This window comes from Bacillus rossius (genome assembly GCF_032445375.1).
Source record: "Bacillus rossius redtenbacheri isolate Brsri chromosome 4 unlocalized genomic scaffold, Brsri_v3 Brsri_v3_scf4_2, whole genome shotgun sequence".
Taxonomy (NCBI): domain Eukaryota; kingdom Metazoa; phylum Arthropoda; class Insecta; order Phasmatodea; family Bacillidae; genus Bacillus; species Bacillus rossius.
The window spans coordinates 47,098,033-47,113,704 of NW_026962011.1; the positions used below are offsets into that span (position 1 = coordinate 47,098,033).

Below are 15,672 nucleotides of genomic sequence, written 5' to 3' on the forward strand. Positions count from 1 at the left end.
CAGATTCTTTAAAAATAATGCTAGCGTGGTTAAAGCATAAAATTTGTGTTTTCAACTACATTTCTAGACACAAACCACACGTAGTTTCTGCTAAAATTCGTTGTCGGAGCAGCTACGACTATTGAATCGTTTGATTTCAGACCAAAATTTTAAATTACATATACACATAATGAAATGACTCTGATAAACGGCTAAAAGACTCGGAAAAAAACATCTGCTTTGGATCTGATTTTCGACAAGTAATTTTATTAAAATACTGCCCATTTGTTTAAATTCATAAAACAGTTAATATACTATAAAGTTTCCCTATGGCTTTCTGAACTTTGGATCGCACCATCTACCACAGACGGCAAAACCATGATCACACGTTTCCGTTTCATGTGACTTCCGTTTCAGTCACGAAATTACTCCTACCAGATGCCGTGTACCAAGAGCTAAGATGTTACACTCATAAAATGAGCCCAGGCTTCAAGTCTATTTCCACTCAACATTCAGCACTGCAAAACTGTAATTTAAAGCCGAGATACACCTTCCTTCAGGAAAGAGCCTAGGGCCTCAAGAGACTTTTTTTTTTATACTGACAATCATCAATTGCTCAGAACTACTGGGGCATGGAGTGACAGAGGTAAGACACTTGACTAACATTTTAGAGCTCCCAGTTTCTAATCCTGACTCAGTCATCTTGATTTCAGTACTCCATGGTTTCCCAGCTAATGCTGGGCCACTTCCTTCCCAAATTCCTTGAACTTTTTGCTGAGACTATACGTCTCCAATAATCTTACTGTCAAAAATCAATGCACCCACCACCAAAGAAAAAAAATGCACACACCTGGGGTCTCATAACATTAAATACGTAATCCTTGCACAAAATACATCAGTGTAAAACATAATGGAAAAACTAAGTAAGAAATTTAGAAACTTTATTTTTACAAAGGATTAATAAAAAAAGAATTCTAGCAATCTAGTATTTACATATGTTTCAAACACAGGGTACTACAAAGCAAAATTCACAGTATTGGATTGTTTAAAGTTACACTCTTAACGCTGTTGTGATAAATTTTGATAGCAAGTGCAATTTGCTTCAATACTTCCAAAAATTTTAATTTATGATGTGTGATGAAATTCAATCACTAACGCCATACATATATCGCATATACGCACAGTGCTGCACAATGTACCGCGTCTGCAACAACTGATGCCTCCATGCCAAATACTGTGAGTAGCAGCTGTTGGCATGAGCCGTCTTTAATTCCTCCTTACTACCACTAGCGCATCTCTCCCCAACAGAATTGTGTCGACTACTGGTTTCTGCTCTACCAGCACCTCGTGATGAAAGATACAAACCTCTATCTCCAACACCATTTCTTTTCTTCCATTTGGCACACTTAGGCCTCTGTTCCTCCGCGTCTGACTCTGAAAGTCTACACATCAATTTTGTAAGTTCACCAACAGATTCGTCAAAATCATGCTCAAACTCACCATCGTCTGAAAAAACATTTTCAACATCGTTAAAAGAAGAGTCCGACCATTCTTCACCCTTATCTAAGAAACTTCCATCTTCATCTGACGAAATGTATTCCTCACTGCAGCTTACAGTAATTTTTGGTGACAAAACTTTTTTGTTTTCAGCCTTGGCTGTAACATCCGTTTTTGGCAAATATGTTCCGTTCCTACCACTATTACTAGGACCTGGTCTTCCTTCGTCATCTGAATGGCACCGGTCACTTCCTTCAGCAGTAGCATCTGGCAACAATGTACTCTTCCCATCTCTCCTAGCAGCAAGGTCTCTCACCATGCTACTTATTCCACTGGCCTTGTCTTCATGCCTCCTGACGGCATACTGAGTGAATACCGCACCCACATCAGGACCAGTGGCAGTCTCAAATTTTTTGCACGACTCCAGCAGCTCTTCGTAGTTCTCACAGCACACCTGAACGTCTGATACGGTTCCCTCCAACATGGTCAGCACAGTCCCGCAAGCTGCCTTTGCTACGTCGGTCCAATCACAGGGCGCAAGGCTGGACGAAATGCTCCACTCGTCACCAGGTAAACTCCCAGCAAGACTGTCTTCTGTAATCTTTCTTCCAGTTGCAGGATGATGCACTTCAACCTGACCATTAACGAGTTGAGTATTTGCTCCATTTAGAACTGCGTTGCAATCAACCACAGAACAATCCACATTAACTGCCGCTTCATTAACTGTATTTCTGTCTGGATGATGCACTTCAACCTGACCATTAAAGAGTTGAGTATTTGCTTCATTTAGAACTGCGTTGCAATCAACCACAGAACAATCCACATTAACTGAGGCCGCTTCATTAACTGTATTTCTGTCTGGATGATGCACTTCAACCTGACCATTGAGTTGAGTATTAGCTCCATTTAGAACTGCGTTGCAATCAACCACAGAACAATCCACATTAACTGCCGCTTCATTGACTGTATTTCTGTCTGTCATCATTGGCAGGCACACTATGTCTTTTTCCTCTGGTAACATGTCTCCCACATTCGAGATTCCATTTACGGTTTCAACCCCCGAGCATACAGGGATTTCACAAAGTTTAACTTCCCTTTCCTTTTTCCGACATTCAAGAGAAGTATCATTATTATGAATTCCCTCATCTACTTTATTTCTTTCGTCAATGTGCTCATTAGATGAGTTACCATTTATATCACTGCAATATTCAAAATTGGATTTTTTAATTAGTTCAGGAAAACTTTTTGTCTTCTCACTGATTACTGCACTAGCACAAGGGTTCACATTATTAACATCACAATAGTTTTTCTCTAAAATTTCTTTCTCAGGATTTTCATCGCGAGCATCCCCGCCCATGGCACTGCAGTTACTACCAATCTGATTACAGTGGTCGTCACGCTGTCCGTAGACATCACCGGGTTCACCATTTTTTGCTGGAATCGTGTTACTGTTTCCACCAGAGGGGTTGAAACTGAGGTCCGGAAGGTTTTCGCCGACGACGCCGCGCACAGACTCCAAAGTGGCGAGATCGCACTGCCACAAGTTCACGAGCTCCGGGCCCCTCGGCAGCTTGGCCACGCTCATCCCTTCGCCACCCACGAAGCCCAGCACCCGCCGGAAGCCGGCCATCTCGAGGCCGCTGGCGACCAGGGAGACGGCGATGCCGTGGGACCCGTAGCGCCCGGCGCGGCCCACCCGGTGCAGGTACGCGGTGCTGTTGCAGGCGACGTCGAAGTTGACAACCAGGTTCACGTTCTCGAGGTCGATGCCGCGGGCGACCAGGTCCGTGGACAGGAGCACCCTGCTGCGGAAGTCCCGCATCTTCTTCATGGCCACGAGGCGGTCCTGCTGCGGCTGGCTGCCCGTGATGCAGATGGCGGGCCAGCCGCGGTTGTTCAGCTGCGCGCACACCGTTTCCGACCTGCACAGCGCACGCAAGCACCGCACCAGTCAGAGACCCACCACGTCCGCGTCAATCCAGTACTACTGGCTCGCTGCAGGAAAGGTTTCGATGGAGATTAAAAACTGACGAAAAACTAGCTTCTACTGCGCAGCTTAGGTTCCCCCCTCCCTCCCTTCTTTGCGACAGAGAATTTCCGTCACTCCCCTCTCTGTCGCAAAGAAGGAAGAAGGGGAACCTAAGCTGCGCAGTAGAAGCTAGTTTTCGTCAGTTTTTAATCTCCATCAAAACCTTTCCTGCAGCGAGCCAGTAGTACACTTACATCCAGGTTTCTGTCAATTCTTTGGTACCACAAAATAAAATTTTACTTTTCCCACAAAAATCTAGTTGAATGAGGTCACAAGATATATGAGACTATAAAACACAAAAATGATCAGTGGTATCGGTAAATTAACGATCCATCCCAGAATTTACCTGGACCTGAATTCGGAAAACCGCTCAGATGGACTGAGACTTGAACCCGGGTACTCAAACGAGAGTCCGGTGTCTTTCAAGTCCTGCAGAAAGAAGTCTTCAACAGAATTACTACAAACCAGTTATTACCTTGCATTAAGAGCTAAAAAAGGCATTGGCACATGGGACAGTGACGCCCTAAATGGCTCCCCCACTACTAGAGTCAGGCATGAGATACCTTTCTGAGCTTAATGCAACTAGAAGTAAGTAGTATAAACAGTTTGCAAAGTAATAATAATCTTCTTACTGTATAACTTAGACAGTATAAGTTATTAAGGAGGTTTGCTTTTTTTTGAGGCCAATTTTTAATTTGGCAAATACTGTCTAGTTAAATTTTAGGTATTTCTATAGTCAGTTGACAAAAAAAAAAAAACGGTGGATCTGGATACTTGGGATGGAGGAAATTGTGGGGGAGGGAGACAGATTGTGAATAACATACTCTCTGTATTTTCTAAGGCTGTCTCCCCTCCCTCCTAGTTACACAACAAAGTGAGCACCTCTGCTATTAGTAGGTGTGCCAAAACATATTCAAAACCAAGAGTGTAATCAAGAAGGAACCACAGCCCATTATTTTCTCTCAATAGTAATGCAAATCATTAACAAGCTTAAAATTACTAATGTATGGTTATATTTATTGCCACTAAATATGCAAATATTAGAGATAAATTTTCTCTTGAAACTCATATAAGAATACGATCATAAGCCGTGGTATTGTAAGGCTTTAACTTTCAAACGTGGCACTTTGTAATTAATAACTTTAGATTTTAAAAAACACTTAAGGTTGTTTCAGGGAGTGTCAGAATGCATTTTCCAGGATCATATATTTTTTAAACACTATCCCCTTCCAGACCCCCGAAAGAGGCCTATTGAAAAATATATTCTATAGCTTCCATGAGTCGCCCTCTTCCCCCAATCCTGACTACCCTCATGTTCAAGACGGGGACGCACCACAAGGCCGGAATACCATAACGCCGAATGTCAAAATAGACCACAACGCAGACAGTTAGAACACTGCTGTGTACCACAATGCCGAAATAAATTAACGCCGAAAAATGTCATTGCAGGACTGCCATAAAGGTTATGTTAGGTCAGCACACAAATTCATTCAGTTGTTTTTCATTTTGCTCCTGTGGCCCCCCCTTCCCCGCAAAATCATTTTTTGGCGTTGTGGTGCACAGCAGTTTTCTAGCTGTCTGCGTTGTGGTCAATTTTGACATTCAGCGTTATGGTATTCGGCATTGTGGTATTCCGACGTTGTGGTAACGACCCGTTCAAGACCGTGACAGCAAGCCCTGCCGAGTCAGTCACCTGCCCTGGTAGTTGAAGAAGACGATGCACTGGGTGAACGGCACGAGGGACAAGATGGCGACCAGCTTCTCGACCTTGATCCTCATCTGCGCCAGGCTGTTGGGGTGGAAGCGCACCGGCTTGACGAACTGGCGCACTCCCAGCAGCACGGGGCGGTTGGCGCTGGGGCTCACGCGCAGGGGCGAGCGCATGTAGAGGCTGACTGCCTCATCGAGCTGGTCGGGGTAGGTGGCGCTCGACGCCACCACCTGCTTGCCGGCGGGCAGCCGGCCGAATATGTAGCTGCGCCGGGGCAAACAGACAGCAGCGCTCTCGTCACTCTGGCCGCTCCACAGAGCTCCAGTTCGTGTGTGTCAGCGCTGGAATGTCTTGTTTGGAAGTTAACATTTCATGCTATTAATTTTATTATTATTTGGAAACTACCAGAAACACAGAGAGCCTTCGAATAAGAAAATTACAATGACCGTGTTCAATCCGGCATCCTATGGTTCGGCACATTCTGTTGAGCGATCTGTTATCACAGACACCTATTAACAGTAACATTCAGCTACATAATTTGTGTTTTAAATACCATTGTACTAAATATAAATTTTTTTTAAATTCCTATTAAAACTACATCGACGTTCAATAATCTGGCCAGACCATGGCCTTAAACGTTAAGCCAGGTTGAAGGACTTTCAATGTAAAATAATTACACTTGTCCACAATTATTATTATTATTATTATTAATTTTCGACATGCCTACCAACAGATGATTTAATTTTAAAAGATAGTTACAGTATAACTTTGCAAGAAATGTAAAAAGTAAATATATTGCAAACTAACTAGCAATATCATACAATTATTTTTTGACCGACTGCTAAAGTTTTCTCGAAATACAGAAATTTGATTCAAGTTTCAGTGAAATGTCTGATCTAAAAATATACGCACGAAAATTATTCATCAATGAATGTAGCTACATATTTTATACACAGCTTGAGTTAAAACTCTCACAAAAGCAAATAAGCAAGGCAATATTTGGAACAGTTAAAATAACATACTGATCAGCGCTTCCTCTTTAGTAGCATTTAGGATTTGTAAACTATTTAAAACCTGGTGTTAGAAAACAAGTAGCAAAATTATTAAGGTTTATTACATATGGCCAGTTGCACCATTCCGCTCTTCAATCCGCAATCCAATGATCTTAGTCTAAGAATGATAATGGGCTACGGATCATTCTTCTAATTGTTGCGCGAAATACTGGGACTACAATATCTTAGCTTGAGTGAACTATAGTGAATACATTTCCAATCTACAACAGGTAGCAACAATGTCGAAGAAATGTAAGGTGCATTTCTATAGGACTGGAAGGACATGAGTTGCTACTATTGATTGTGACTTGGCAAACAAATGGTTGATCGAATTAACATAAGATAGCAGCACATAGTCACTGCTTTATCTTTTGAATTTTAATAATGACTGAAAACACATGTTGGTATTTAAAAGTTAATACATAACACAAGTAGGAGATATGAGTAGGTCTTGACTTGGGTAGGGGGGGGGAAGCTTTTATTTAACATGGAAACATATTAACATTAAACTAAAATATCAAACATTTCATACATTAAAAATATGGGTACTTCGTGTGAAAGGAGGTTTTACCACTGGAATAAGAAAAAGGTGTGTTATATATGATCTGCAATTTTTTTTTTAATAATAATCCAATATTTATGTCTGATTAAATTTACATGCATAAAGTCCGTGAAAATGCCGGCCATATCTGCTGACGCAGTATCGATCCCAGATCATTGCTATAAACTGCCCCGGTCACATCAAAGTTCACAATGATCTTCACCCAGCGCTCACAACCCGATGGGTGCAACCGAAAATGCAGTCGAACGATGATCAAATCAGCTAATGGTTTGAGATCACGCCTGATTTTGAATGGTGCAACTGGCCATTTTTGTGCTCTTGGTAATGGTTGGCTCTGATGGATCAGATTCAGAAAGCACAGTTTCAGATGAGTATATTCTGTGCATCAATGTGAGGAGTTTGTGTTAGCCCTAGGACACGTACCGACAAATGAAAATTAATCCCGCAAACACAGTCAAGGCAAGTACGATCCGAGACCTTCCAGACAAAGACTTCTAGGGCCCTGCGCGACGACACGCAGCAATGTTTTTTTTCACGACGCGTCACGTTCCGGGAGTCGGGACTTACTTGACGTCCTGGAGGAAGGACTTCTCCATGAGCTTGTCTGCCTCGTCCAGCACGAACAGCCGCACGCAGCTCACATCCATGTTGCCACTCTCGATGAGGTGCTTCACCCTGCCGGGGGCGCCCACCGCGATGTGGCAGCCCTGCAGCTTCTTCAGGTCCTCGTTGAACGACAGCCCGCCTATGAACGTCTCCACCCGCAAGCCTGCACAGCCCATCACAGCCGGTCTGACCACAAGGGCGGATCCACGTAGCAGGGGGGACGCAGCCATGCTAGCAAGCGAATCTAACGTTGCATGTTTATTCAATATCCCTTCTTTTCATTCGCATAAAAGAATGGGTTTTGAAAATTTCTCAAATAAGATCCAATGATACTTTGAAAAAACTTTTTTAAAAATGAATAGGCTTATATTAAAAAATACCTAGACTCTACATTTTTGGGAGGAAGGGGTAATATATATAATAATAAATACATATCTCTAATTGGGGAAATTGTCGGTACTTAAAAAAACAAATGGAATTATAAGCGGGAAAACATTATATGCGGGAACATTATAACCGGGTTTCACTGTGGTAACATTTTACTGGAATCAAGTAAATTTAAGTAAGTTAAGTCGATAATAATCTAACAAAATTTTTTTTTTATTCTTGCAAGAATATAATGATTTTCGCAACAAATACCTGGCATCGCTCTCCCAATGTCGGAGATGACCTGGGTTATCTGCACGGCTATCTCTCGCGTCGGGGCGAGGATTATGGCCTGCAGGCTGCTCACGTCGTAGAGCACCATCTCCAGGGCCAGGATGGTGAACACGCACGTCTTCCCCGTGCCTGCCTTGGCCTGCATCACAAGGTCTGCGAGCACAACACAACAAGCGGTCTTCAACTGCCTGGCTCGAAGCCACCTCCCGAGCAGGTCGAACCTTCTGTTGCCTCGCGAGGCATGACTGACATTTGCAGCGAGAATAAATGTTACGTAGCGCAAATTTACCGTCTTAAATGTACTTAAAAATTAAAAACCCCACATATTTTTGCCAGAAATTTAATCTTACTGTTCTCAAAATAAACCAAATGGCGTATCTTATACATTAACCTAAAATTTTCTCTACTTTATAAATTATTCAATTTTGATAGTAAACATCTCCTAATGAAGGAGTTGACACAATTTTGTAAATATGCACAAATGTAAAGTACTATCTTTTTAAGTTCATAATAGTTCATACAAAAGATACATGACATTTACTAAAAAAATTATTTTAGAGAATTTATTTACTGTCAGCCAGTATAGGTCACTGACACTCAAAACCCATATTAAATATAAATACATAATTAAATAAAATATTAAATAAATAGGTATATAAATTATTTCTATGGGATGAGTGGACGATGCAAGAGTAAAAGAGCAGAATAATGTAGCTGTTTCACAATGGAAATGGTGGAATTAATTATGTAGTTATTAAAATAAAACAAAAAAAAAAAGAATAAAAATTAGCTTATACAGAATGTCCATACATAATATCTAATATAATTTCCCTTACTTTCCTTGACCCAAATTACAAATTTCTCTGACTTTATATACCTAATCTAAATTAAAAAATTTCCCTCACCAATTTTTGAAAATAATTTTACCTTTTTCGCAATTTTAAGAAAAAAAAAAAAATCCAGGTTCCATTATCCATATATAGCTGGCCTAGATCAAACATAACCCTGAACAAACCATCTTATAGTGTGTAAGACTATGCACTACAACACCATAAAAAGCTTTCAGTCTATATGGCAGACAAGAGAAATTTTTTTCTCTTCAAAATACTCACAATGGGGAATTTCCATGACTTTTCCAGGATTTCAAGTATATTTCCTGACCAATTTCAACCTCCCTGACTTTCCAGAATATGAACACCCTGTTACAAGTTGTAGCAGCATTTTCAAATATTACTATAAAAGGTTGGGAAAAAAAAAATATGAAGAGAAATAAATTTGTGGCATTTATTCTTACTCAAAAAATGACACTGAGTACCAGGGGCGTAGGCAGGGGAGGTGTTTTGGGTGTCCAAACACCCCCCGAAATATTAAAAATATATTTATATGAACTTATGACAAAATTTATACTTGTGTAGCTGTTGCAAATGCACTTAGATGAAACTAAGAAAGAACCCTTGAGCCGATAACCCTTAATATTCAGCAATGAGTTTTCAACAGTGTCTCGTTAAAAAATATCATAAAGTCGGGGCCCAAATTTATGTTATTTAAATCCAATATTTAATTACGAAAGTGCTTGAATAGCACCAATTTGCACATTAAAATCAATATTTTCCGGGGGAGGGCCCTCCCCCCCCCACCCCTCTCCCTAGTACGGGGGCAGAGTGTAAGTAAACACCCCCCGAAAAGAAATCCTGGCTACGCCCCTGCTGAGTACCGTACTGCTTATGATCTAGAACCTAAAAATGTGGACTAGAATACGTTCAGAAAAGATCAGTTACCGAAACCGCAGCGGCCCAGAGGTATTGCCTTCAGCTGGATGGGGGACGGTCTCCTGAATCCACTTTTGAGAAGGCCAGCCAGGACGTTCTCCGACAACATCATGGCAGAGAACTCCACGTCTTCGGTGATGTGCACGTCTTCCGTGCGTGGCTTGGACTCCACGTCGTGTGCCGTCAGATGGCTGACCGTCTCCTTGGACCTAGAAGCGCGTAACGCACAGAACCGCCATGATGACGAGACAGCCAAAGGTCTTTCGTTAGGCATTCTATGGTTTGGCACACATTCTGTAGTCCGGCACTGATCCGGCTCTGCTCAGATTTCGAGTCAATACCGGTTGTTTACCTTGGCCGCTAGGCCGCATTAAAGTGCTAATGGCATTTTTAACTTACTCAAAGTTTTTTGTTTTTCATTTCAGTACAGTCTTTCCTGTTTTCTAACTGGTTACATTTTCAAATTTAATGGGTTTATTTTCTACATAATTTTTTGAAGATGACCAATACTCAATTTTTTTATTCTTTCTCTACATCAGCTTAAGACAACTTTTTTTTGATTATACAATAGTAGGTATTGTATCTATATATTTTTTTCTTAGTATTTCATTAGAACTATATTGAAGTTTTATAACCTGGAAATTTTCATGAACACAAATGAGCCAGATTAAATAACTTTCTCCATACGTACGTTGAATTCCATTGACATTCATGTTATTTTAAGATAAACTAATCAATAGCAGGATACCAATGATAGAATACAGCAAGTAGAAGGAGGTTCCCTCCGCACTTGCTATGCTCACACACCGGGAAGCAGAGTGGTGTATATACGCTGTTAAAATAGAGTAAAAATTAATTCATAAAATAAAAAATGGTTTTAGTGAAAAGTTAAAAAAAAAACATGAACTGCTTCAAAACAAAATTTCCGGAATGTTGATAAATCTATAGATGAGGCCTCAAAACTAAAAAATTATCTTAAATAGAGCACTTCAGTCAATGACTGAGGATAAGTTAGAGTCTAATCTCAGATTTCATTCCAAAACTGTACCATAATTATGGTACTCAATATATTAAGAAAGAAAACACATTGAGTAACAACAGCATAAATGACATTTTAAAAACTGATTTATTAAAAAAACAAAAAGTATTCTTGGTCATGCTCCTGCACATAAACTTAAAAATCCATGTGTGCGTATCAATTCTCGAGACCAGGGTGCAACATTCTGCTTGGTACAAATGTTTAAAGAGACCTTTGTTTATAACATAGGTACATGTGTTACAACTGGGTGACGTGGCATAATATTTTATCAGTAGCTCACCTTAACAGTCAAAGTGCGTCAATTCTCGAGAAGGCTGCTGCAGAGATTAAAAAAATAATAAAAAATAAACAACACCAGGGCGCAACATTCGGCTTGGCACAAAAAACTAAGGAGATCCTTGTTTATACAGTACATGTGTCACAACAGACATTCCACTATTTTCCCTGAAAAAGTATCAAAATTCATACTGGCTTCTGAGAAATTAAATTTTATACGTTACAATAGTTGGCCTGTGAAGATACACAGCAGTTGCCCCGATGTACTTTATTTTTTCATTAGCATAGCTGCTTTCCACGAGCACTTGGCCTGATCGCCTGTGCTTGATACAGTGACGTAAATTTGTCCTGTTCATTAAAAGTGCACCTGAGACTGTTTACCTGAGAGATTGGCCTGACTGTTGTGCCACCCTACTGTTTACTTGATAGTAGCTACAACATAATCCTGCGGTTCTCAAGAGATCGTTAGAAATACAGCGTAGCTGAGACTTCATTCTAAACGACAGGGATGTTTAATGTTTAATGTCAGTACCTACGTTATAGCCGGGGCCAAGACTGTTTTCCATCCTAATTGAGCACAATGAGGGGGAAAAAAAAAATTGGTTGTCTGTAAAGTCGGTTTACAGACGATAGTTTAACGTGACATCATAACAAAACATTGATGAAATGATTGCATACTTTTAAGAATAAAATTGAATCATTTTTTATTGAATTATCACTATTTTGTATGGATACAAAGGAGTAAAATGAAATATACAATTTAAATGATAAATTTACTTTTATTTGCACTCATTAATTCAAATATGTTTATTACTTTAACGAAGAGATTATTTTAACTATAACTTTTATACATGTTTGCCATTTAACTTCTTCCAATCTGTGTTATTCTGTTAAGGATAGGACGATGATAGGAAAAGTAGGGAGTGTTTCAAGTTTAATGTGCCTCGAAAAAGTCAAATCGATGGTTGTTCCAATCGAGTGGAAGAGAGATAGATGCGGCGCATGAGCGTAACGGGACACACCGTAACGGGACAATTTTTCGTGCGTGCAGCCGGCGTTCATCGATTTATTAGATGTTGTCACGTCAAAAAATGAGGGTCAAAAACAGATTTTTTAAGTGCCAATGACTGGTTAGGTTAGCTACATTAAAAAATATTTTAACAGTTGGTAACCAACATAAAATGATGAAAACCTAACATATTTATACACTAAGTTAGATTAGCTTACCTTACCAAACCAACTTTTCACAGGGGTAGTACTCAGATATCACATTTTAGAACAGAAAGAAAAAAATAGGAAAACATGGTATTCACACACTACACACGTCCCTGCATTTACTCCGAAGGAATGGTTTCATAATTCAAACTAGTATGTGAAAAAATTAAAATTTTATATCTAACATTATAATACCTGCACTTTTACACTGCTGCCGCAATTCATTGTTTACCCGCGATAAATAGGATTACATGTTTTCCATATACTAGAGATGTGCCTGAATTAACCATGAAAGGAAGGTTTCTTAATTCCTACTGGTTTATGAAAAAAATACAGATTACAGCTTACATTACAGTAGTACCTATGTATCACGCTATCGACAACATTCATTGTTACCCTTGTGGTTTTTTTGTTAAATTATTTTTGAATAACTTTAGTTAATGTAGGTTCTGTTGCAATAATGCAATTTGTTTAAATAATGATTGTAAGGTAATATTGTAAGGAATTTTTAATGCTTATATATCATGTTTGTTGTTTTATTGGCATGAGTAATTGTTTTACGAAATGTTTGTTTTGTTACATTGAATTTAAAGTACACATTATTTTGAGTAACGTTGTAACAGACAAGTATAATGGAAAGCAAAAAATTTGAATAGGATTGTTAATGTCATTCATTTTCTGTGATTAATACGTGCTGTGCACTGAAGTAGCCAACAACATTGAATTTTGCAGTCTTTCCAAAGAATTCTTTGATTACAGCCATTGTATATTCTATGATTGATATGGCTGGTGTTTCATGTATCCCAGTTTATCCCTGGATCCTGAAGACGTGATCTTGATGGCATGATCGTATTGGCTTGATCCTGTGGTACATGATGCTTGCTGTTTTAGTTTAGTACCTATGTCGAAAGATCCTGCACATGAAAGAAATTGTGAAATAAGTAAAAAATTATGATTGTACGTTGAAAACACAATCATCCTTTATTTTTACTTACGATCATGATTAATCATTTTATGACAATTTTTTTTAAGTACAGGATCTTTCGGCGTATTGAATGTAAACAGCAAGCAGGCATCATGTACCACAGGATCAAGCAATAAGGATCATGTCATCAGGATCAATCCTTCGGGATCCTGGGATGATCTTCAATATACGAAACGGAAAAATTAGCATATTTTTAATTCTCCATAGTTGCCACAGTTTTGCTAAACAAAGAGATACACGATCATGGCTGAACAATGAATGGCAGCGGCAGTGTGAAAACACGTATACAATATAAGCTTTAAACTGTTGTTTTTCACAAACCAGTAAGAATTATGACACCATCCCTTCAGGGTAAATTGAGTGACGTAAGTAGTGTGTGAAAACCATGTTTCCGGAATTTTTTCTTTCCGTTCTAAAAAAAGCCTCGATATCAGAGTATTATCGCTCACAGGATTAAACAGTATTTAAAAGGTAGCTAACATGACATTCAACTATTAAAAACTCCTAACTACCCGTTAACTACTCGACAAAATGCTTTTACAGTATCACCAAATAGGAGACATAACCAAAAATTACATGCTCTAAATTTTATTTTAATTTTTTTTGAAAAATACCAGTGAACTTTATACAAAATTATCAATAAACGAAGAACACACCTACCGTAAATATTCTGGAAAAGAATCAGCCATTTTCTTTCAAGATGAATAAAAAGCTTTTAACCACTTAACCCAAACAACGTTAATTTTGAAAAATATATGTTAAATAAATTTAGCTTTAACATTACTTTCTCATTTTACCAAAGTTTCGCTCCAAATAAACAAACAACAAAATCGGACTAACAGAAACACCAACATAGCAACACAATTAACTAAAAAATTTACCAACAGTTGAAAAGAATATTAAAAATAAATAATTCCGTTAATAATGGCCACTAATGCCACTATCGATATTCTAAGGAATAATTGCAAATGGTAATATTATATTTTGAGAAACGCAATGATTGAAATATATCAGAAATGCCAAAGATAAGTTGATATCAAAACTAGCTTTCTTTAATAACATTTTATAATTCATTATAACATTATATTTTTATAAATATTTATTTAAATTTTAGAACAATTTCAAAAAACAATACATTTTATTTCGAATTTACAATAATGTTGCATTATGCTAAATTTAAAGTGAGATAACACTTAACACAAGTATATTTTTAAGTCTTTATATAAAATATTAGAAGGCATACAATATAATTATTATTAAAATATCAGAATGACGATCAGTGAGACAAAGGTGATGACACTCCGCGGGACGAACACGTCCGCCCTAGGCCGCGAGCCGCGAAGAACTGCCGGGGGAACATGGCACCGGGGAGAGTGTCATTGTTCCCTCGCGCCAAAATCTCGAATTCATTCTTATACAATATCAACTGGAAACCTTACGTGCTAATTACATGTCACTCTTGTTTTAATTAGATTTAAGGCTACTCTCAACTGGTTCTGTGTCTATTGAATTTGTGGCCACACAATTAGCCGATAAAACATTCAAAAGTGGGCCTCAAGTTCGCGACTGTTCGCTTATTATTCAAACACTCCCCTCGCTGCACATTTTATAATTAATTACGACAATGATGCACTCACGTGGTTTTCCGCTTTAATTAAGGCCCCAGGCCGCACGGGAAAGAATTTGCATTAGCGAATTGGGATGCCCATCACACACACTGAGACGCACCATTCCCGGCACTAAACTTTGGGTAATTATACCTGATGAGTTTAATGGGGCTTAATTTTCTAGAGTCCTTGCTAGGTGAGTATGTTTGATTAAGTTACAGGGCGCTAGGGCTACTTGCGGGAGGGTGCTTCCTTTGACTCGTGTTGGCTTGACGAGGGGTATGTTCCACCAGCGGGGACCAATACCGGCGGGTGGAGACCGGGCTTTGTGGCCTTCGACGGTACGACGTCAACTTTTAACAATATTTCTCCTAGTCATTAATAATTTTGTAATTTTCCTTCACTTTTCAAAACAAAGTTCTATTCAAATCACCAGGCACTCCATGGTTTCCATGTTTTGCACAGAGTTGAGGATAATCACTGGTTTCTGTATGATAAACGGGTAGTGTGTCCGATATTTGAATTCTAAGTATTTGATTTTACTGAAATCATTAGACAGCAAAGTTCATGTGTATCGGAAAGCTTCCCAGACATATAAAAATAAAACTCCCGCTAAAACTGTGATTTAATTAGTTTTAATAATTATATTAATTACATTTTTTTAATCAATTGCCATTCAAATAAT

The 15,672-nt window shown here is 38.9% G+C and overlaps 1 protein-coding gene across 2 annotated transcripts; it reads right to left on the bottom strand.

Moving 5' to 3' along the window:
• Positions 1 to 218: 218 nt before the first annotated feature.
• Positions 219 to 14,309, bottom strand: LOC134542147 (probable ATP-dependent RNA helicase DDX20). Of its 2 annotated transcripts, none has more exons than XM_063386161.1 (6): positions 14,041 to 14,309; positions 9,875 to 10,074; positions 8,076 to 8,249; positions 7,398 to 7,599; positions 5,199 to 5,480; positions 219 to 3,398 (listed from the first exon to the last, which is right to left on the bottom strand). In XM_063386161.1, exons 1-6 carry the CDS (start codon positions 14,067 to 14,069, stop codon positions 1,124 to 1,126), a joined length of 3,162 nt encoding a protein of 1,053 aa, XP_063242231.1. In that variant the 5' UTR covers positions 14,070 to 14,309; the 3' UTR covers positions 219 to 1,123. The 2 variants fall into 2 exon arrangements, with proteins under 2 accessions (XP_063242231.1, XP_063242233.1); XM_063386163.1 differs by having other exon boundaries at positions 904 to 3,398; positions 5,203 to 5,480; positions 14,041 to 14,237.
• Positions 14,310 to 15,672: the final 1,363 nt, after the last annotated feature.

What these genes read in the sequence shown, in the direction of transcription:
- LOC134542147 (XM_063386161.1), bottom strand. Translation starts at nt 14,069, where the DNA reads ATGGCTGATTCTTTTCCAGAATATTTACG. An exon ending in TCTTTTCCAGAATATTTACG is followed by an intron (nt 10,075 to 14,040) that starts GTAGGTGTGTTC and finishes ACGCGCTTCTAG; the next exon opens with GTCCAAGGAGACGGTCAGCC. An exon ending in TCTGGGCCGCTGCGGTTTCG is followed by an intron (nt 8,250 to 9,874) that starts GTAACTGATCTT and finishes TTGTGCTCGCAG; the next exon opens with ACCTTGTGATGCAGGCCAAG.